General features: G+C 45.7%; 1 protein-coding gene across 1 annotated transcript in view; it reads right to left on the bottom strand.

The window, feature by feature from the left end:
* The window catches only part of znf407 (zinc finger protein 407), a gene marked incomplete at its 5' end in the record, with an annotated part of 132,165 nt that overhangs the window by 44,164 nt on the left and 63,994 nt on the right, over window positions 1–24,007 (bottom strand). The window contains 2 exons of the mRNA XM_079227979.1: window positions 867–950; window positions 7,935–8,101. Of these exons, the coding sequence (XP_079084105.1) occupies window positions 867–950; window positions 7,935–8,101 (251 nt within the window). The remainder of the gene's footprint in view (window positions 1–866; window positions 951–7,934; window positions 8,102–24,007) is intronic.

Genomic DNA, 24,007 nt, shown 5'->3' with positions numbered 1-24,007 from the left:
AGCGCTCAGTGTTTTGTTAAAATACAGCTTGGGTGAAATTTCCATTAACATCATTAATTAATTAATATCATCGAATACCATTAGCCATTGACTCCTGGTACATTTTGACATGGAAGAGGGACAATTTGAAGGTCCTAGACAATGGTGAAATGTTGTCTTTAAAACAATGTTGGCATGAGCAGTGGCGCTTCAAAATCCATCAGGCGGGAGAACGCGGGCTGATCCCTTCCTGTGCAGCTGCATGACAACAGATGTAAAACATTCAGCTAAATCAGTGGAATTGACACGTGTCGACGCAGGAGAGAGGGACGGAAATTGGCGGTTTTCGAGAAGGGGAATGGCATAGAAACTGAGGAGCAAACAAAATAAATTATGAAAACCTAAATTAATATTTATAAGAGGATTCTTGATCCTTTGGTGCCTGCCAGACAACGGTTAAGAACAGTATTTGTTTCACTATCCCAATTTCCAAAAAAGCACTCGTTATTGACAGCCTATCTGAAAAATGCAATTTCCCTAAGCGACAGAATGACATGGTGAAATGATAACTGAAATTAAAAATCTCAGATTCAGTCAGCCACACTGGTACACATGCCTATCACTGACAGCAGCATGTCACACTGATGTGCCTGTGTGTGTGTGTGTGTGTGTGTGTGTGTGTGTGTGTGTGTGTGTGTGTGTGTGTGTGTGTGTGTGTGTGAAAGACAGCAAACAGTTGCTGAAACTATGTGAAATAAAAATTGTCTGTGGCAGTTCAGATCTTGAAGTGTCAATCATCGTCCACAATTATGAAAGTCTGCACAGTTAAGTGTGTGTGCGGAAATTACTTTTTATGAGACATGGGGTGTGTGTGTGTTGTTGCTTACCTGTGTGTTGCCGTCTGTGTTTGGTGAGAGCGTGTCTTGTGCCTCCGGCAAAACCACACAGGTCACACAGATAAGACTTCTCTCCTATAGAGACGGATCGAGAGGAGAAAAAAGATGGGTAAAGCATTTCGGGTCTCCTGGTCGGCGAGGAACAAACAGACACATTGTCAGACAGAATAAAAGGAGAGGCAGCGGGAACCTGAGAGGAAAGATTAACTTTTGTCTCATTTACACTATATTTATTAAATATTCATTCCTACACTCATTCAGATCCAGATCTCATTCAAGTGCCCAGAGACTGAATCTTAAGTAAGACGATCATACATCTTTTGAGGGAACCAGACGTAAACCAAGTTTACCTGCAAGAGAAAACAGGCAAACTGTCAAATTATCCAAAACATCCATTACAGCTAATATACTTTGACCTTGTTCAACTTTTGCTCATTTCTTGATGATGTGGTACAAAAAAACAATTATGTCCGTTAGTTCGTTGCAACATTTCACTCAATTTTGTTTTTCTTCGATAATCTCCCCTATAATATGAAGTTTTCTCCCAATAATCTCTCTAAATTGGTGGCGTGTTCACATCCTGTCTGATCACCTCACCACTCGTTTGATGAGAATATTGAGAGAGATTAGAGAAATGGCATTTCTATATGTAAATTTCTAACTGTAAAAAGACATCAAACTAATATTTAGGGATGTTTATTTCAATTAAGCTCAGTCAGCTAAATCAAACTAAAAGACAATGTTGATGTTTTTATATATGTTATATGAGTTTGGTATGTATTAACCTATGTATTGATGTGCATTTTGGATCAAGATTATTATGACATCAATTCAAAAATGGCTACTACCGATGGTTTCATTTCACATGTGAAGCTACACGACTCATGACATATTTCTTATTTCAGTTGTTTTACCTGCGTCTGCCGCAACTAAATATGGCTCAGTGTAATTAATCTGTCACTAATGCGTTTTAATTTCAAAGTCGCATCAACATGAATCAAAAACAAATACAATTAAATAGTGAAATTACAAGCTCAAATATCGTGGAGTGGTAATACGTGAAAGGTTATTGAAGCAGATTTATGAAATCCTTGAATCCTTCCGAGTGGGGAAGCCCGGGGATGGAAGGAGCGAGGGACGTCTCCTTCGCTCACAACTACTGCCGAGGAGCCAGCGAGCAAGGCGACGGGGGCTCTCCAGTAAAATTACCGCGGTTAACGGATCGGGGAGAAGCGGGCACAAGGAGGAAGGGAGGCAGACACTCGGAGACGAAAAGACAGACGGAGCAGACGAGCAGCGGGTCTAGTTGGCTAACAGATGAGCCAAGCAGAAGTCACAGATCACTAGTGTATATCCATCAGAGCTCTCACAGCTAACGAATTCCTCCAATCAGATGGATCCGTGTAAATATGTCAAATGGGGGACGGGAAATTGCCAGTGTGGTTTATTGACTGTGATAAAATCTGAAAAGCACCGCTGAACATAATTACATACTTGTCAGAGCCATAAAAATTAGCTTTATTATCAATGGGATGGTTTTGTACAACTTCATTTGGGGGCGATGCCTTCCAGATGGGGAGCGTGGAGAGCTTTATTTTTTTTACACTCCTCCTCTCTTCCTCGCATCTGGCTCTGTCATTAACGGCATGATGGTCTCTCTCTCTCTCTCTCTCTCTCTCTCTCTTTCTCTCTCTCTCTTCCCCCCCCCCACCCCCCCCTCCGCCACGGCTCTGCAGGCTGTCACGCGTTCCTGCACACGCGCAGCAACATTTTGTGATCAGCCTCGCTCGGGGAGATGCGTGCAATGCACGCGGGCACACACAACCACAGAACGCCGAGGTGCACATCTTCCCACGTACGCGCGCACACGCCCAAAAACGCACGTGGAGTCCTAGTACACACATTGCGGGGAGTGCACGCGCGGCATGGGCGCACATCACGTGCAGCCGAGATTCCCCGTCACTTAAATATTCATCTAAATGCTGATGTTGAACTCCAGCTCTTCGCCACACACTGATAACACATTTGGGTGACTCCTCCAGCTGGGCCTCGGCAGGCTCGTCTTCTGCGCAGATAGCAGCGTTCGCCGGGGCCGCGGAGACAAAGCAGCCTCAAGTTTCCTCTGTTTCACCCATTCAAAGGCACTCGACTGTGAGAGGAGTTTTAATGCGGAGCCACTTAGAGGGGAGAAGAAACGAAAAAACAGGTGCATTCGTTGCCAATTCCTACAGGTTCACTTTTCCGTCCCGGCACAACGGGCCTTTAAAAGGAACAAGGTTTTCGTATGACTAAATGTCCATTGTGCTACTTCCTGTTCGACTGAAATCCCCCTTTTACATTTTCTGTGCTAAATACCTGATGTCTGATGGTCCCGGGGGAAAGAGAAAATGGGTTGAATGAACTTCATCAGCAGGAAAGGAAGGTCGAAGACACCACGACAATGACAACGTGGCAAAAACTAAACATAAATACAGAAATATGTCATGTTAAGTATCCAAAGTATCTGTTTGCCCAAACTTCGGCCTTATCAGAGAGGTTTCAGGGCCTTTAATGACAAATCAAACTAAAAGTGGTTTTTCTTCCGGTGTCTCTACACTGTGGAATAGTTACTAAGGATCTGGTCAGACCTTATTCCTTCCTATCAGAAAAACAGCACCGGTCCCGCCTCCACTCCGCCCCCTCCCTCCCTTCCATCTCTCATTACGCCCAACGCTACAAGACCCCACCACAGAAAAATCCATAGCCATCGATCCCTGCTACCAGACGCGGTCGCCACAATTATTCTCGAGGAGGAAACGTTGGCGATAAATTACATGTGTGCTTTTCATCTGCTGCTCTGTGGCGGCGAAGCCTCAGAGGACCTGGGTGGGGACAGCGAGGTGGGGTAGAGGAGAGTGTCATGTGGCTGTCCACACCTCCACCACCCACAACACAACATCACATTGACTCCATGCATTCCTGATCCACCTTAACGTCTACCTCTAACACATGATAATTACCTTCAACCTTATACTTATGCAACAATAACCCTGAAACCACATCCATCATCCACAACATTAAGTCTCTACTTACTCTAAACTCAAAACATCAAACCTTTAAACAAACTAATCCAGCTATAGGTCACAGCCATCTGTTTGGAAGCGCACGCCACCTAAAGTCTATAGCATCAGATACAAAAAGTACCCTTGAAAAAACCCATTCCCTGCTAATGTGTCTGCACTGAGAGCCCTTAAACTTTTTGGCTTTTGGAATATTGGCTCATCGCTTCTTCTCTTTTGATCCCATGATACACCTCAACTCCCCCAACCCGTACTGGATTTAAATGGGCCTTGTTGCAAGACAATAAAAGAACTTTGAAGTCAAAATATAGAACCTCTCTTTGCATGTGTGTGTGAAAAAAAATTATAATATATATACACACATATATGTATGTGTGTGTGTGTGTGTGTGTGTGTGTTTTAAATAACCCCAGAGGTGTCTGCATGCAGCTATAATTGCCTCCCTCATTAGTTATGTTTTAGCAGGAGCGGATGGGAGGGCAATTAATTTTACCGCTTAATTTTTGACACGGAATCCGCTGCTGTATTGATGTGCTCGCCATTTTGGGTCTCGTTTTTCAGGGAAATTAATTGACAAAGTGCGAAGATTTATCAGCATATCGCCAGATTAAGCGACAAACTGAAGCAATGAGGAAATCAATTGTGGCCCTGTCGCTGTGTTGCACCCTCCTCTACCCCCCCATTCCCTCCCTCCCTACTCCCCACTCCTCACAACGCCCAGGAGCCTGGGAAAAGCTGGGCGGGTCAGATGCAGTGCACTTATTTATTTATTTGAGTCGCTCATTCATCAGCCGTTACAAATGACCCTGGCGGCTGACGACCACTGAATCCCCCACCCCTCTCCCTCCCTGCCTCCCCCCTCACCCCGCTCCCTCAGACAAGACTTGTGTGTGTGAGGGAGGGAGTGATTAACATAAAAAACACACAAATCAGAGAGGAACAATGAATCCCGTTCGAGGCAGGAGAAGGAGAGCAGAGGTGTTAACTCTGCGTGTCACAGCCAGCAACTCCATCCCCTGGATGGGCAAATTTGACAATTTTTCCGCGAGTTACATCTTTATCTCGGTTCTTTGTTTGTCTACGATGTAATTATGGGTGCAAATACCACATTTAGTATTGTGGTGTTCGCCTTTATCGAGTGTTTATTAGTGAATTGACCATTTGCTAGGTCACGCCCCTCGTAGATGCTGTTGCTGAGCACTCACTTTTTATTTTCTCAATTTTGAAACAATGGGGTTTTACAAATCACTTAAAAACTCTATTTTGGACCCCAGAAACTTTCAGCAGGCGATCATTAAATGGCATATCGGGCTGACTTTTTAATGTTTCAAGCTGACTTGTTTCAGAACAGGAGCCCGGTAAAAGGATCTTAACTGTGCACTTGAAGCTACACACATGATATCAGGCTAAAAACCTGCATGTCCCGGACAATTATTTTCTTTTTAAACATCGCAAGACTTCCACTTCCGTGTGCGCCGGTCAGTTGTTTACAGTCCGATTAGCAAGTTGGGACACGAGACTGGAGTCATAAGATCACGTCTATAAAAAACGGTTGTAATAAAAGGGTTGTAATAAAATGTTTCGGCCATTCCTCTTTTTGATACCAAAATCTTGTCCCTACAGATTACACAGTGAAATAATGTCTCAGAGCTGTATCTAATTGTATGCAGTTGTATTTCCGGTGCATAATTTACATTTGAACTTCTGTGGACATTGTCACAGAGCTCAGACTAGGCCCATTCTGTCTCACGGTATTTCCACCATGAGATCCTGACACTGACTGCTGTTGCGAGGGATTAGAAATGTTCTTTTCGGGGGAATATAAAACGATTATACACACTCGAGAAATACTTGACACTGTGGTGAAGCTCTTGATAGACGGACATTTGTTTTCTTTGTTTCTGTTTCTTCACCAAGTGAATTTTACAGTTCCAAATAATGAGCTGGATGTGTGTATCATTACACTCAGCTACTGTACAAACTCCCCACACACACACTAACTCACATCGCCTCCATTACTGACTGCTCTGTTCCCAGGAAAGACTAGCTCAACTTTAAAGTCTCCTACTTATTTTATTAGTATTGCATCTTAGTGCCGTGAAGGAGACCATTTATAACCTTTAAACAGATCACACACATGCAGATCATATTTCAGTGTGTCAGGTTGGCTGCCGGAATGTGATTGCAAAGATTTTATAGCTGCAGCTAACCGTCCAACCCAGCAGCAATTACTACTGGCAAAGCAGTGTCGGGGGTCACAGTAGAGCAAATTGTATTCGCTTTTTTGGGTGTTGCTAATCAAGTCAGGTCTTGTCGCTCACCAAAATGAGGTTGTTTCAGGTTCAATCTCCTATTTTCCTATGTTCATACTGGGCCACCCTTGATCCTTCAAGCGCTCTCATTTCATCACTTTCCTGTTTCCATCTACAATCACTTCACTCACTCTCTTCAAGTCTGTGTTTCCTCCTGCCAAACTCACACAAAGACACACACATACAAAGACACACACACACACACACACACACACACACCACCACCACCACCACCCTACGCCTCTCCAGGTGACAGCTAGGTGACAGTGTGACGCCAGCCGCCTGATGGGGAATGATGAGGGCTGGAAACAAATGAAAATAAAACGCCTAATTATGTCAGAGGCGCCTTGACGTTACATCACTGTTAAAACACATTTAAAATAACATCCAGCAAGTCTTTCCCTCCCTCCATCCCTCCCTCCCCACACACACACACACACACACACACAGCAGGCACCCGTGACGGATGGAGGGCTCTCCTGCAAGCGCTCAGTCAGGCTGTCAGGCCACTGGCTGCTGCTGCTTCTGTCATTGACTTAAAAGGGCATCAAGGAGCCGTGTGTGGGACATTACTGAGGCCGAGGGGAAACTGCTGGGCTGCAGCATAAAGACACCTTCAGAGCGCCTGACTTGGGCTCCTATCGAGGGGCGATTATTCAAGACAGTATCCTCCCACCGCGCCATCTGTCTATCCAAAGCTTTTAGTAAGTAAAAAAAGCACGACTCGGTTCAGTCCCACAGTACGCACAGAAGTAAGAAAAAAAGGACAGGATGGAATCTCAAAGAAAAAGCACCGCGTGGATAAGAAATTACACAATGCCCACAGATTTTAATGCAGATTTAATGTCTTATTGAGTTGTCCTCTAATCCAGATATTTGGCGTTAAATGTTTCCCTTTTCGCTTCATGGAAGAACAAACACTGGACCGCATCGCTGTGGGGAAAACACACTCTTGAGGATCAGATGGATTTGATGAACACACACTCGCTGACCAGCTGGGCTTGGGGAAGACACACTTGGCGACCAGATGGATTTTTGGGGAAATACACATGACAACCAGTTGGATTTTGGGGAACACACACTACCTTAATTCCCTCATCATGCAACCCTCCAAGTCTGGAGGAAAAAAAAAATGTTTTAAACATGAAAGCTGAACATCTTTTTCCTTCTCTCTTTGGCAAACAAGCATCTCTATTCAAGTATACTTGGCTGGCATAACGCGGTATAAATGTGGCGGCCCTATCAGGATCAGGAGGTGAGGGTTTAACCATCCGACAAGTGTGTCTGCAAGATGGCCAAGAACTAGTTCTCGACTTTCTCTGGATGTTGAAAATCAGTACAGATGGACAAGTCATCGCTATTAAAGGGCCAAAAATGTGTGTATGTTTTTTTTTCCCAAACAAAGCTGTGAAGATTCAGAATTAATGTGAGATTTTCACAGTTAACACATAAAACTTCATTTTGTCTATAGAAGAATGAAAAAGTACATTTTGTCTGATCCAAGTATAGTGTTTCTTGATAAATAACCCTTTGTCCCAAACTCATAAAAACACCATTTGCCTGTAAAAAAAAAAGAAGAAAAAAGCAAACCCCATGAATTTTGCAGTTATGAGTGTCAGTCAACATGTTTATGGAGGAGTACAGTCCTAATGGCTCATGGTGGAGGGGACTCGTTCTCATCGTCTCACCTGTGTGTGTCCTGTAGTGGTCCTTCATGGCTGACAGGTTGAGGAAGGCGTAGTGGCAGGACGGCCAGGCGCACTTATAGGGTTTCTCCCCACTGTGCAGTTTCATGTGGTTGTTCAGGGCCCATTTTTCACTGAAGGAGCGATCGCACAACTCGCATTCAAACTTCCTGCAGAAGAAGAAGCGAGGCAGAAGGGAGTTAAGAGGAAGGGGGAAAAAACGAAGAGTTATTTACTGATCCCAAAGCTGACATAAAATGCTACACAATCTAGCCTGTGAGAGAGGAAATGGGGGTTGCTGGGTACTCGCACTCAGAGCCGCAGAAGCACGGGGCCGTAAGACTGCGCGCTGTACATCTACACCCACACTCACACACTCGCACACACACACACACACACACAGAGAATGCAGTAGGCTGCTGGTGTGTCATGTCTGTATAAGCAGGCATTGATTTTTCTGTCCTGGCCTGCCACCTCCACCATTTATTCTCTGCTTTGCACCAGGGCCCAGAGGACTAGAGAAATTCTGTTACAGTCCACACACACACCCTCACGCACACACACACACACACACACACACACACCCCGCAGGGCCAGTGGGGAGAATAAAGTTCACCTGTCCAGTGTCCCTGACCACTTAGCCAGGGCTAAATGAACAGTTAGCAACATGTTACCTCCCGCCTCTCTTAAGGCTCCCGTATCAGAGCTTCTCTCCATCGGAACTTTTTTTCTACAAAACACATCCTTCCAACCTTTGCTCATAAAATCTGCTGTGATTTGCATAGTCAGTGTCAATCCAATAAATGCAAATGCCCGATTTCCTTCTGTCGTATGAAGGCAACAAAAGTACAAAGATGTGACTAATGTATATGTGTGGTGTTCTTTCTTAAGCCTGGACATCCGTCTGCTCTTCATGCCGACGCCTACAATCCAACAAAAGCTGTGTTTAAAGTGTTAGTTTTATATATGTATTTTGTTTTATAATGTGTAGGATGTTTGCACCTATATTCATCTGCTGCAAGAAACACGCAGAAGTAAAAAAAATAAAAACAATAGAAAAAGCCTGTGCTTGAATTAATCTTTACCCCTGCGCTATAATTTAGACACAGATGACTAATGTGCGAGTCATAAACAAATGAAGTCGGCTTTTGGGGAGCATTCGTCTTGCGGCGAGGGCCGTGTTATTTTAGGGAGGGCGGCTGTCTTTAAGTCCTGATTGTGTCGCTTAATCCCCGTGGTATCTGTTTCATAGCGAGCAGCATGACACTCACCTGAACAAATAATGACTCCAAGCAGCATGTAGCATGTGTCTGAATCAATAATTCAAACTCATACATCTTCCTTACTGGAAGAAGTGAGAGAGGGGGGGGTAAAGGAGAATGAGAGGGAGGGAGGAAAAAGAGAGAAAGGAGGGAATTAGAGATGGGGAGGTGGAGAGAGGGAGAGATAGAGAGGAAAATGTGTTCTGGCTTCCATATCAATCTATATGTTCCATAAAGATGAATCTAAATGTGATATGGATGTCATCCTGTGCTGGTTCAGAGGACATTTTAAGCTCACTTACCAAGAAGGATGGAGCCTTAAAATGGCGCCTTTATCACCTGGCTCTAAGCTCAGATGCATATTCAAACAGACCTGTTTTTCCTCCCGTTCTCATCAACTGACTTGGCAGAGACTTTATTTGACTAACAGATGTATGTCTGCATCTGTATATCCTCCCCCCCCTGCGGTATTTATATAGAACAGCCCGTCGCCCATGCCACCGTGGGAGAGGTAAATAAGATGAGTGAAGAGATGCTATCTTTTATTGTAAGCATTATGCACAACACTCCTGCTTTATGAGCTAAACGGGCCGTTGTTTATCACAGGGCGTAATCGCAAAGTCGGGCAGGCAGGCAGGCCTTGACGTGGGCACGCTGCATGCTGGGATGGAGGGAAGAAACGAGAAAGAGAGAGAGAGAAAAGAGGAGATGGAGGAGTCAGGGCTGGCAGAGTTGACTATCAGTGGGGGTTTTGTAAGGATGAGAGGAGGGTTTGCGTCTGTTTTCATGGGATCAGATGGAGCGCTTTGATCATGTCCCCGCATGTCAGATCCCGTCACGATCCACCATCTCGCCCATACATATGCATACTGCCTCTAAACAGCCAGGCACCATGCAAAACACACCAAAAGGTAGGAGGTGGGGAGAGAAAGGAGAGGGGGGGCTGAGTGAATTTGTGTATGAAAGAGGGAGAATGGGCAAGACAGACAGAAGGGAAGAGAGGCCTGCCAATTTAAAATATGTTAAGACATTTTGTAATGCTTTCGAGAACGGGATAAAAAAAACAAAAAACGAGCACAATTAATTCGGAGATGCTGCCAAATCAACGGTATTTCAGGATTCAACGCAGCTTGAGAAAGTTCTGAAACTCTCTAGAGTTTTTGGGGGGATTTACGGAAGGAAAGTAAATGTCTCTGGTTTTGGTCTCATAATGAAGCAAGGGAAATGAGAAATGAACTGTTCTGCTTTCAAACCTGCATGTGCAAACATGCACCAAGCATGATTATAATTATTATCTAAACATTTAACGTCGGTCTTTTTGCACATTTTGCATATAATTGGCTCGCCGTAAAATGACCGCTGAACGTCACAACAACTTCATTACATTTCATATGTGCCTACTCGCGAGATAAATAAAATACACAAACATTACATTTGACCGGGGGGGGGGGGGGGGGGGGGGGATTATAAGTCTCTCTGAATGCTCATAGCTTTTCGGGACTACAATTCAACACTTTGTGATAAATGACCACATGCTAGAGAGACCAAACTAGATTCAATAGATAACTGTTATAAATCTTAGGGCAGAGATATACATAAAAAAAAGGGGTGAACTCTTATATTTTGCACAGACTGCTGCTCCTTGGGCCTTTTTCATGTAACTGTCAAGCCCTGATCAGCAGAGACCACATCTGGAATAAACTGTAATCCCGAGCAAGGCCTCTTCCAGTTATTGCACCTCTGCTTTTCTTTCTCCCGCATCTCTCCATCACCTCCCTCTCTACTGCCTCCTCCCTTTCCATTTCCTTCTGATCACGAGGCAACGCGACGTGATTGACACCCCGAGCAGATTCATTCAAAAGCCCAGGTGGGCCTCTTGCCTGTACGTTGGTAAAAAGCTGCATGCCACTGTGTCTATATACCGTCACTCATTACCATATCTATACTGTGGTGTGATCCCGCCATCAGTTCAGGCATACAGGGCTACTGTCAGAACATCACAGGCCACACTGGCCGTAATTGTGATAGAAATCCCTGAGGAGCAGTTACTGTACCTCGAACAGGGGTTGGGGGGGAAGAAAAAAAAAAAGACATGACTCATTACCACAAACTCACTACCGCCCCCAAGTGGTGAGGTGGTGCTTGTTGAGGGGGGAGCTGGCAGAATGTGTGTTAAGTGGAAAGTGTAGTTGTGTGTTCTTGGTGAAAACAAAACAAAAGTGTGTTACTTTTTTTTTTTGTATGATAAAGAGCAAAATGGAGGACGACTGGATGGTATTTGTGTGTGTTGTTGCTCAGGGCTGAGCTGACACAGGCTACAAGCTTGGTTTTATGTTGTGGAGCGTCACATTAATCAATTGTCATGTTGTTGTTGTTTTGTTAATTGATTGGATTAATTGTTTATTAAGGATTTCTTCCCCGTTCTTTTTTTTTTTTTTGGGTAGTGTTGGCCGGTCGTTGAGAGGAAATAATCCGCCGATGCTCTCGCACAGCAACACAAAGACAGAAAGGGAGAGAGAGGCCGACTCTCGCCTCGAGCCAAACTGACACAAACAGACAACTTCAAAGTGAAGACTGTTGTTTATTTGGTGAAGGGGAAAAGGGGGGGAGGGGAAAAAAGGGAGAAAAATTATCTGATATGCAACTGTCAGGAGAGCATTTTCACATGCAAAATAGCAAGTGAGTGAGAGAGATTACCTAGAGGGAGGAACATGACAGCATTCACTAGGGTCAGGATGGATCATCATCTTCACCCCCCTCTCTCTCCCTCCCTCGTCTCTCTCTTGCTCCCTGCATCGCTCTATCTTTATCTCTCGCTCTCTGCTTCCCTCCCTCCTTCCTTCCGTTTTGCCCTCCTCTCCCTCTCATCCTGTTTTCAGACTCCATCACTCTGCACTTCGACAACCCGGCAGCTTAAATCCAGACTAAATTAGCTGAATGAAGATTAAATCATTTGGCCCTGAGCGCTCCGAGATATTGGGAGGAAGACTGAGTAAGCCTTAAATGGTGTCTGACTGGGTTCGGACCTCTACATGTGTCTGAGGAGAGACTCTTCCCTCAATGGCAGTCAATTGAAACCTGATTAGAGAGAGAAGGGAGAGGGGGGGGGGTTCGTGTTGGCAAAAAAAAAAAAAAAAATGGGGAAAAGATTAAATTTCCGGGACAAGTGTTTCCTAAGTAATCGCGCCGGCGTCGTTATTTTCCGTCCGCCTGCTCAATGTAGACCGACGACAGGCTTGTTCCCGAGCTGAGATATCGAACCGGGCAACATCATCGCTCACGGCGCTTCAGAAAGGGCTGCGGTCGATGTGGTCTGCGGGTACACAAACCAGTTTCCCGGGCGGTGCTCGCGTAAACACACCCCGGCCCGCCGCAGATGCAACAACTGGACCAACTGTAGGAAGCGGTGCGGGGTCTCTCCGGAACGAGTCCAAGCATCATCCCGACCTCAGAGCATTTTAAAGAGTTATACCACGCGAGGGCCTGCAGGAGCACGAGGGCCTGCCAGCTAAAACCTCCACGAAGAGGCCACGAGTGTCTGCAGAGCGTTGGAGATGAACCTCCTCGGAGAGGACTGCCGCTGCATATGACTGCAATATAAACAATGGCACACAACAGAGATGCTGCTGCTGATTTATGTTTACCTTCAATCCCTGGAGAAAGAGGGGGAGGAGGGAGGGAGACAGAGAGAAAAAAAAGATAATGAAATAAATAATAAAAGACCAGGCCCATCAGATAAGCTCCTGTTTATCCTGCTGTAGGGCAAATACAAATTGTCAATTTAATGAACACGGTGGACGTGATGAAAGCGGGGTGAAGGAGCCTGCTGCCTGACAAACAATCAGGAAATGTTATCTTAATATTGTTGCGCTGTTATTCAGCCCATAACTTAGGGGGTGGGGAGAGGCCATGTGGAGGAGGAGGAGGTGGCGTGGAGGGGAGAGGGGATCGAGGGGGAGCAGGGAGGCACAAAGGCCAGGTCCCTCTGTGGTGGCCCTGTTATTGCCTGTTTTTATTATGAGCCATAGCTCAATAGTCCCAAACACACTTTAAAAAACACACAGGCCTAAGTTTGCGCCCGGGAAGCGTGCGCACGCTTATGTAGACACACACACACACACACACACACACACGCACACACACACACGCACACGCACACACGCACACACACACACGCACGCAACGTTAAATTACAAGACGCCTTTTTTTCCTTTTCTTTTGCAAGAGAATGAAACTACACAACTCTGAACAAAACGCCGCAAAATGATCTCTTTCTCCGAGTGCACGCGTGTACCGGCGTGATGTCTCGTTTCCAGACTCGGGTAATTTAAAGGCTTAATAGGTTTCACGCATATCAGACTATTAATCAAAAGGTTTGGACTCAAAAAAGAAAAAAGGAAAACTGCAAATCAAGAGCTCCAGAAAGCTTCATGCTGAAATTAGCAGCCTCTGAAAAGTACTGGAAATCTGATTTGTGTGACAGGGCTCGGTCAAAGGCCTCATCCCACCCGCCGCCCCCCAACCATCCTTTAAACGGCACTTTAAAAAGTGTCCAGATGCTTCACAGATCAGAGTTTTTTTTTAATCCTGGATTTAAAGCATCGCAATCTGAGCAGCCACCAAAATTAACTATTATCTCCATATTTATATATTGCCGGCACTAAATTGCGTCGGGAAGAATTACTATCAATATGAATATCTGCAACAATAACTCAGCCGCAGTGCTGAGGACAGGATGCTCTTTATCAGGCTTCTGATAGGCCTTAAATACAGCGCAAGGCAGCCGCATCAGAGCTTTTTCTCTCTAATATCAGGCCGCATTAGCACCTCGTAAATCAAATTACACTCCTAGAATTTCATTAGGCTCACCTGCCAGCGCTGCTGTGCTGCAGAAATATTTATGTTTTTATGCTGCGATTGTGTGCTCTCAGGTACACAAAAGGGAAAGTGAGGGGGGGAGGGGCTGAGAGGGGGAAGAAAATGGGTGATAAACCTAATTATCTTTTAAGAATACAGAGGAAAATGTGTCATAAATTGTGGTCGATCCTGAGGAGCGCCGGCGTTTTTCGGAGCCTGTGGGGCTGAGAGTTTGGGGGACAAGTCTGCTCTGCTGTTTACCATCTCTAACCGGGGCTAGACTCCCGCAATCCAATTAGCGGCTTCCCCAAATTCGCTCGAAACAGAAATCAAACGGGATGATGTACGACGCCGATCAGCGGGCCCTCAACGGCACAGCAAATCGGATAAAGCCAAAGCACGACTGCTAATAGTGCAAATACTTGTTCAAACCGGATCCAAATGTTATGATGGGAGTCTGTCTTTGTTATCCAATTACCTCAAAATAATTTCACATTTCTATTTGTTTATTTGCCGTTGCCGTTTGTTAGATTATATTATCTGCATCTCGGCTGCGAGGGGAGGGCAGGTTTAGAGAAGGCGGCCGCGCAGAAGGAACGCCGACATTCCCGTAATTTCTTTCCCATCTGGAGCGGCGGGGTCTGGATGGCGGGGTGTCTGGATATGGATTTTGATTAGACACAAAGGGAAATGACTGAGCCAGTGACCGCAGCGACAGCCACTTAATAAAAGGTACAGTCTATACATCAGAGAGCATCTAGCTGTAAATCACTCGGCCCCGTAACGACGTGCATTCCTGTCCCATTACCAAGCCCGAACAGGCCACTCATATTTACTCTCTGGGCCTCAATATCATTTTAAAATAATGAGCTTTGTCCCTTATCTAATTAACGGGGGCCTAGGTTCATTTTTTTTTTTCTACCCCCCCGCCCCCTCCTCTGTCTCTCACTGAAATTAGGAAGCTGGCATATTGGTTTAACAAACTAATATTTAGCAAATTTGCTCCGTGGTGTGAGCGGTAAAAGTTATAACACGAATAGGGTGGTTGTGACTATTGTTTTATGTGTAATTGCCTTGTTTATCCAAGATTGTGTGTGTGTGTGTGTGTGTGTGCTTGTGTGTGTGCGTGCTTGTATGTGCGTGTGCTAGTATGCGTGCTAGTGTGTGTGTGTGTGTGTGTGTGTATGTGTTTGTGCATGCTTGTGTGTGTGCTCCACTGGGCAGAAGTAAAAGACCAGGTCCATTCTCTCTGTTATTACTGGAATTGTAATTCAATGATCACCTTAGATCACATGCGTGCCATAAATCAGATAGGCTTGACAGAGGATGAAAAATTGTATTAATAATGTGAAACTTATTATACAGTCCCAAATGCTCCCTTGATAAATGACATTGTTTGGGCCTGACAATGATTGCATTTAAAACATTATTTCTGTTTTCTGCTGGTGTGTGTGTGTGTGTGTGTGTGTGTGTGTGTGTGTGTGTGTGTGTGTGTGTGTGTGTGTGTGTGTGTGTGTGTGTGTGTGTGTGTGGCTGGACACAGCGGCAGTGGTTTTGCTGGGTTGGGAAAACAGAGGTGGGGTTCCCAGGCTTCATAAAATATTCAAGATGTTTCCCACCCTTCTCTCTGGAGTCAGTGGGCAGGCGATGGCCGTGTCAGTAAGGGCATAAAATGTGTGTGTGTGTGTGTGTGTGTGTGTGTGTGTGTGTGTGTGTGTGTGTGTGTGTGTGTGTGTGTGTGTGTGTGTGGCCAGCACAAGAGAAATGGCTGGCGTCTCGCCGCAGCACAAACCCCCAAACCACAGCAATACGGCGCGCACATCTTCAAGTCATAAAGCAGCATACGTGCATTATTATAACGACACGTCCTGGTTGGATATTAGCGAACGTGAGGAACTGCAGAAAGGAGCTGCACAAGCTTAATCATTTATGAACGACAATAGTTTTTTTTCTCTGTGGCTTTGTTGAATAAGTGATTAAGAGAAGAGTTTATTTTTCTTCATAACTCAATTCACAGAAGAAGGCTAATATAAGACCAGCGAGTCTAGACTGGGCTTTGAGTGGGATCCAGCAGGAGCCAGCAGAGCCAGCGGAGATGTGAAGCCCCTTAAAGACTGCATGTGTGGAACGAGCCTGGGATTCAGTACAAACGGCGCAAGAAACGAGACCCGTGTAATGATCCATCTCACAAATACTCACATCCAATACTTATTATGGCACTCGCCAAGATCTCCGGATCAGATGTCGAAAAAAACTAAGTTGCAATCTGTTTAACAAACTGTCGAAGAATACAGCAGCAGAGCCGGTATAAGAGAGCAATGCAAGTGTTTCCAGGGGCAGAACTTAATAAAACTCATCATGCAAAAAGTGCACAAACAACAAGCAAAAAGTGCTGGAGCAATAACAAAAAATTTATTTGTTGGGACGCTATGGGGGATGTGTGAAAAGAGCCACTAAAGACAGCAACGGAGAAATGTTAGGAACAGAGCGGGCTAACTGTAAGGAACTTTATTTAATACGCTGAATGACTGAACCGTTTCAGCCGCCACACAGGGCTGATATGTGACGGCCGACCAGACGGACCCTTCAGCAGCGTAAAAAACACGTGCAGAAATCCACTGTGACAGTGATTGAGACGAATATTTCACAATTTTGTATAGAAGAGTGCAAAGTGCAGCTGAATGGTTTCTCGTGGCGATGTGGATTTAGAAGAGGGGGAAATCAAATGAATACGGGCGATGCAGATCTAATAACATGTGGCAGGAATAAGGACTTTGACCGGTACTTGAACGATGCGATCTCCAGCGACTTGGATCGGCTGGAGAGAATTGGCATCAGCGCGGCTCTGGGTTCAAGGAAAGTCTGATTAAGTTCCTGGACAGCTGGAGCGCAGGTCCCTGCAGGAGGGGGGAGGGAGACACTGAGACCCAGACCGGTCTTTCCCTGTAGACCTGGCCTTTTCCCCGGCTGGCCCCGTCCATGTCCTCTACTGTACTGTATGCCCTCCCTCCGTACCCCACACTGATCTTATTACCCAACCCACCCCACTCCCCCTCCCCCTCCCCCTCCTCCTCATCCCTGCAAATGACCATGATGGGAGGCCATTCATCTCACTCCTTCGGCCACCACAATGAAATAAATCAAGAATCCCCCCCACCCAAATATAACAATATTTGTATTTGGGGTGGGGCAGACGTAATTGATGACTGTGGCCGTGCTAATTAAAAACGGCGGAGGTTTCATTAATCTTGGTCACTGTGTGTGTGTGTGTGTGTTGGGGGGGGGTAGTAGGGTAGCTGCTAAAGTGTTGGGGGGGGGACAGGCCCGGCTCCATCGTCCTCATTGCTCAGGTGATTTGTTGAGCCATTGTTGAGCATATTAGCACGACGAGGTTAATGTGAACTGGCCATTAATAATCACAACAAAAGTCCACAGGATACAAACTCCGTCTCTGCCCCTCAAACCACGACGAGACTCACAGAGCCAAACGAGACAATATAGTGAACAATCACGCGTGTTTACAGCCACGTCCCGGCTGGAGAAGTTAATTGCTTTTCTGACTTTGCTTTGTAGCAACTGTTGTCCACCTCCCGACCACACACACACACACGCACACACACAGTTTTTGGAGAATTAATTACCAGTCCCAACTTTTGCTACTTTGCCTGTGTTTGCGTAGTCAAAACTGTCCGGCCGGAGTGTCACGGACTCTTCAGAGGAAGACACACAACATGAGCATTGTTTTGTTTTTTGTGTGAGTTTTCTAATTAATAATTATTAACAATTATTTGACACTCTGCATTTGAACATTTCATGAAATGATCCACTACGTTTGACGTGCTCGATTGCTTTTACCTCAATCCACTTTTCTTTGTACTACGTTGTTTAGTTTCATTTAAACGTTGAAGACAGTTTTCTTTTTTTCTAAAGGCCGATAAATTAAAACATGTCATCAACCAGCGTATCAGAAGTTTGCTGATTAATAACAAATCCTTTAACATGACAAATGGGACAATCACGGTCCATAACTATGCTGTGTAAGCCTGGATGATGAAAACACTCCTCCACGGCTCCGCTCTGACCAACGTGGTCGGACCGAATACTCGACGGCATCCGGCCAATAAGTCACACCTGAGCATCTACTCGAGAGAGAAAAGACGGGAACAGGCCGGAGAGTTGATAAAAACAGAATCATATCGTTACTGTTGTGCCATTACAGCGCAGACAATTTACTAAGTAGCACCTATGAGCGGCGCAGATGGATACCATCATCACTCTGTAATGGCTTCTACATGTTAATTCACAACTTTAGCTCCTCCACCACGACTCCGCCACGGAATAATGGCTAGCCTGCATCTGGTAGAGGCAGTGTAGGGCAGAGTATGAAGCGTGGAGAGGAACGGAGAGAGAGAGAGAGAGAGAGACAAAGAAGAAGGAGGGAGAATTAAACAGGGAGAGAGGACGAAATGGGTGGGTGGTGTGGAAGCAGCAGCATATGGTGCCACGCTGCCATAAACAAGCTTTATGAAAAGACCGGGGACGTTTATTTAATCATGGGATACCTGAGGAATCGCAATGAGACACACACTTTGTCCCATTATTGTTAGCCCATAAATTTAACTGCTTTACCAGAACGACGAGGAACCTGATACAACGCGGGGAAGCAGGTGAATTTATGTTTGTGTGTGTTTGTGAAGTGCACTGGGTCTCCGCTACGGCGAGAAGTGTGTGTGTGTGTGTGTGTGTGTGTGTGTGTGTGCTGTTACAGATGAATAGCCATAACTGCTGCATACTGATACTAGAGATATCTGTGATATCTGCAAACACCGAACAATACGCTCTGGAAAGTAGCTGGCAGAGACCGCACAGATACAGATGTGTCCTCCGTTTCTACCGTGGGATTCAGTTCTGTAATTCGATTCTTCGTGCTGCCTCTTAGCATTCACACACATTTATATTTTCAACAACCTGTGCAGAGAATTAAAACATTCGTTTGTGCTTCGACCAGGTCAGACATTACCAAAGTGGGTCTAACGCCCGTCGAGGAAATATATTTCTCATTTGTATTGAACTGAAACATGCACTTGGGTCATTTCAACATCACACACACACACACACACGCTGACAAACGCACAAAAGCGCATAAAACACGCACACATACCACCATGTCTGACACACGTAGCACTATGCAACACACTTAAGAGTTCACAAATACAGTACAAAGAGATGGTCTCACAGACCCCAAAACAATTGGAACCAAGCATACTTAAACACACACACACACACACGCACGCACGCACACACGCACACTCACATCTCTGGGTCAGGGGGACAGCGGTAGCTCAGAGCCAGCTGTGACCTGCCGGTCCAGGTGCTCAGGAAAACCGCTGTTAACGGCCACGATTGATGATCTAATCAAACTGTCACCACGGCGATCCGCTGCCGGGGGAGGGGCAGGTGGGATGGCGTGGGTGTGTGTGTGGGGGTGAGAGCAGGTGGGGGGGAATATCCAGGAGGCCTTGTGCATGCTTACCGTTAGCCCAAATTGAGAGTGACAGTCTCAATAGTGAAAAGGCCTCTTCCCCCCCAACCCCCCCAATTTCTAAGTAATGGAGGAAACAACTCCAGCGGTCTTCCGGAGGATGTCACATAATCAAGGGAGGCCCCTCCCTTCCAACACCGCCAACCGCCAGACTATAATGTCTCGGCTCCAAGCAAAGTGTGGAGGGCGGCTTGAGACGTTGGACGTGGAGAGAGATGAGTGTGGCACAGCGCTGGACCATCGGCCCACACAGAGCGGATTGTGATCCCTCCAGTGTACTGCATACATGTCTGTCCTTCTGGGATAGGAGGGAACGTTTGTTTCAATGATCAAGTGATGAATTGTAGAACTATTTACACTGCACATGAGGAGATGATTATGGAAGTCCTAATACATCCAACACCTGAAACTATGAACCAGCAGCCAGCACAGGCACATCAGATACCAGAAGATCAGATCTAAAGCTCTGGATTCTTTTGCAATAAGCCGTGAGAGGAAGTTATTTATATTATTGAGTTTGGAGTACCAGCAAGTATTCTTGAGGGGGCACAATTGAAATGACCTGTCAAATTTCACAATAATTTATTTGACCAAAAATGATCCCAAATTAGAGAGATGAGTTATGAATGTGAAGGTTTAGTTCTAAACATCTTACCTACAACAAATAGTGCGGGTGAATGTGAGAGGTGTGTATATGTGGTGACAGCTAGGTGAGTGAGAGAGAGTGAGTGACATCACGTTACATCGTTTACCTAGAAACTCAAAATATATGCTGTGAAAGTGTCGATGTAGTGCTTGTTTTCAGAAGATGGTACTTAAAGCAGTCTATGGTTTCTATGGCAGAAATAATTAAGGAGAAAAAAAAAAGAAGAAAAGATAACAACATCTCAATCTCTCTTGAGTTCCACAGCATATTAGCAATGCAGTGTGGCCGCATGGGAAAAATATGATAATATTTCTCTCGTCCACACAAAATAAAACAAATTAAGCCGTTCTATATTTAGCTGAGAAGAGAAAAGTTCAGGAAGTTGTCCAACTTAATGGTGGCCTTGTTGATCGCTGCCTGTTCTGCGTGTGTTAATCACCTTCCCCAGGATATATCCACGACTGCCGCTTGCCCGTCCAGCTCGCATTAATTTAATCGCTGCTCAGCTAATTCATTGATTAATTGGCTCATTAGTGATGCCTGGCAACATCCATTTCTGCCATGACAGTCTGATGTTTCAATAGAAAAAGAAAAACCAGCTGGCAGCAGCCCAGCTTTTCCACAGTCCCACTGTGCGTAATGTTCGACCACTGTCAACAGTCCTCCGCACAATTGTGCCACTGTTTAACGGCCTGGTTTTGAGCCGCGGGACGCCTAATGAACATATGAAGGTGAACTGTGCACGTTCCCCGTCTTGGTCCGGTTTGAGTAATGTCACTCGGGTTTCAGCGGCGGGTGACATCATTTGGAAAAAAAGGGAGGGAGGAGGGAGTTTAAAAAAAAGCCCAGAGGGACTGCTGGAGCTGCACCACCGAGGTGAGGTAGGTCCTGTTGTGAGAAGACAAACTCCTGCTGCAGATTTATTCCACAAGTCGAGGTCACACGGCCCCCGACAAGACGAGTGGCTTCCGACTCTGGGACGAGCTGTCGACAGCGAACTAACATTATTATTAGTAATAGGAGCCGGGGGGACCCCGCCGCACCCTGCGACGAGGAGCTGGACGCTTGAGTGACCAACAGCGCCGATGTGACATCACTGGCCAAACAAAACAGGACTATAAAAAGGAGCGGAGACGTACGTGACCCCTTGACCCCTCTACTCCAAGACACAGGCCCAGATTTATAATTGGCATTTTGTCACGGTCGCTGCTACCAGGCTGGAGGGGTGTGCTCCAGCTAATGATGAGTTAGCCCACAGAGGTAGAGATTTTAGCATTTCAGTGCGTCAGCTTTTCAGAGAACCAACATGCTTTCCTCACACACACACACACAAACACACACACACACACACACACACACACACACACACACACACACACACACACACACACACACACACACACACACACACTCCCACAATTCTGCACCATATGCCCATGACAAGTGCATAAAAATCGTTCCCAAGCGATAGCGCAGGCCAGCCCATAAAAACTTAATGCACCTAATTTTCCAGTAATCAAACTTTTATAGACTGCAATGGCTTTTAAACTAACAAATTTTAATTATCGCTTAATTTTAACAGCAATATTAACGCGATCCCTCATTCTGGGAGTGTTCAGTCCCCATGAAATATTGAGTAGGGTAAACAGCGAGGCGCTGTCCGCTGGCTCCTGTTCAAACAAGGAGCCAGCAAACACAAAAGGTGAGCTGGGGGTTGCCGAGGCCTTGCCAGTACCGCGCCGGGACCACGTAGCTGCACAGACCTCTGGGAAACGGAGCTCCGTGAGTGCAAGCGCTGACTTTGCATTTACTTTTACTACGAGGCACTGATCACTGATCGCTGCTCCGGACTCGGGGGTTTGTTCAATGTTGCTGCGGTAGGTTTGATTTGAGCGTTTTTGTTTTTTTATAGATAAATACAAGATTTTCTTTCATTCTTCCAATGATTTAAGGATAGTTGATTAACTCGCAGTGAGTTCAAATATCCTCGGCTACTTTTAGGTTAATATTTTCCCGCTGCCTTCTATGTGCTGCTCACCCCATCCCTGCTTACAGTACCGGCGGAACGGGATGTTATTGACTGCTGCCCTTGGGTGGCTGAAAACTAGGCCTTACCACCCAACACCAAGCCAGAGAGACAAAGTGCTGACACAGGCAGATAAGGGAGGGAAGAAAGAGAAAGATTAAAGAGCAGATTCATTATCAATAATTAAGGGAAAGGATTTATTCTAATGAATTAGGGGTTGTCTTTATCTACTCTTTATCTCCATATCACACTGCTAACGCCCTCTCTTCTCACACACACACACACACACACACACACACACACACACACACACACACACACACACACACACACACACACACACACACACACACACACACACACACACACACACACACACACATTTTGACCCCTGCCTGCTCCGTGTGGTCCATATTGCCACCATGCTGGCTCCAGGCAGGGCTCTTCCGCCCCTGCTCCATCCGTCAAGCCTGGATGGTCCCGGCCCTCGGTGCTGGGGCAATATGGCCGCACTGCACGGTATGCTGGGACGCGGCTGCACGCCCAGAGCCCGGCGCTACAAAGCCAGATGCCCGCTCAGCCGAGCTTGGCCCCTGGCACAGTAACGTGACCGACCGCAGCAATGTATATACCCATTCTGCCATGTGAACATGTAGAAGTAAACGTGTTGCATTGTGTACACCTGGATTTGGCTAGAATACCGGTTTGTTGATGTGTCAGGCCACTTTTTCATAATAATATACGTTATTTCTGATTTGATGCATATTTACTGCAGATTTATTCCACCGTTCCAAACATGAAATGAACAAAAAAATAACTAAACGGACAAATTTAAAAGACCCAAATAGAGATGGAGCCAAAGTGAGTACCTCCTCTCCTCACTACAGTCGTGTCATAACGGATGCTGCGACTAGCCCTGCCTCCCTTTCGTGAGTCATCACACCTGCGCTGCCGCGTGCATCATGCTAGCTATTTCTGGATCCGCATTCATGCCTTTTTCACCTGTTTTTTTTCTGTTTTCTTCCGAGGGACTTCGCTCAGACGTACAGTACCGCTGTAGAAATAACAGCGACTGCACTCGCCCTAAACTCTGAGCAGATTTGAGCAATTAGAGATCTCTGAAACACCGAAAACATTCACTCCAGCTGCTTGTAACGTGCCCCCTCCCTTACTTAAACAAATATATATTTATTCTGGGTTGTCAGCACTCCTGTTTCAAAAGTGATGAGTGTATTAGTTCAAGGAGTTTATTATTACTAGCGTGAAAATGGCAGGCGTTTTAACAATTACCTATGAAAACAGGTATGTGAGACAGGTCAGTTGTCTTTTGGCGCCCTGTTTTCAGAGAACTAATTACAAGGAATTGGGCCAAGGTCGCCGCTGTCAATCATCCTCTCAAGCCACGCCCCTGTTACTGAAGTGTTGGTTTAAGTGCCGGTAGACTCGCTGTTCCATCGGCGACACACACACACACACACACACACACACACACACACACACACACACACACACACACACACACACACACACACACACACACACACACACACACAGACAGAGACGCACAACTAAGGATAGAACGGTAAACTACAAAAAAACTGAATTAAAAATGGAACTATGTGGTTGAAATGGAATTAACATTGACACACACACACACACACACACACACACACACGCACAATATAATTTCAAAGTCCATTTTAGCCACATAAGAGCGTGCTTGGGTTGTACCTCAAAAGAAGT

This window comes from Taurulus bubalis, assembly GCF_910589615.1.
Source record: "Taurulus bubalis genome assembly, chromosome: 12".
Classification (NCBI taxonomy): domain Eukaryota; kingdom Metazoa; phylum Chordata; class Actinopteri; order Perciformes; family Cottidae; genus Taurulus; species Taurulus bubalis.
The sequence above is the reverse complement of the archived record's forward strand: the minus strand, read 5'-3'. Positions and strand labels throughout refer to the sequence as shown.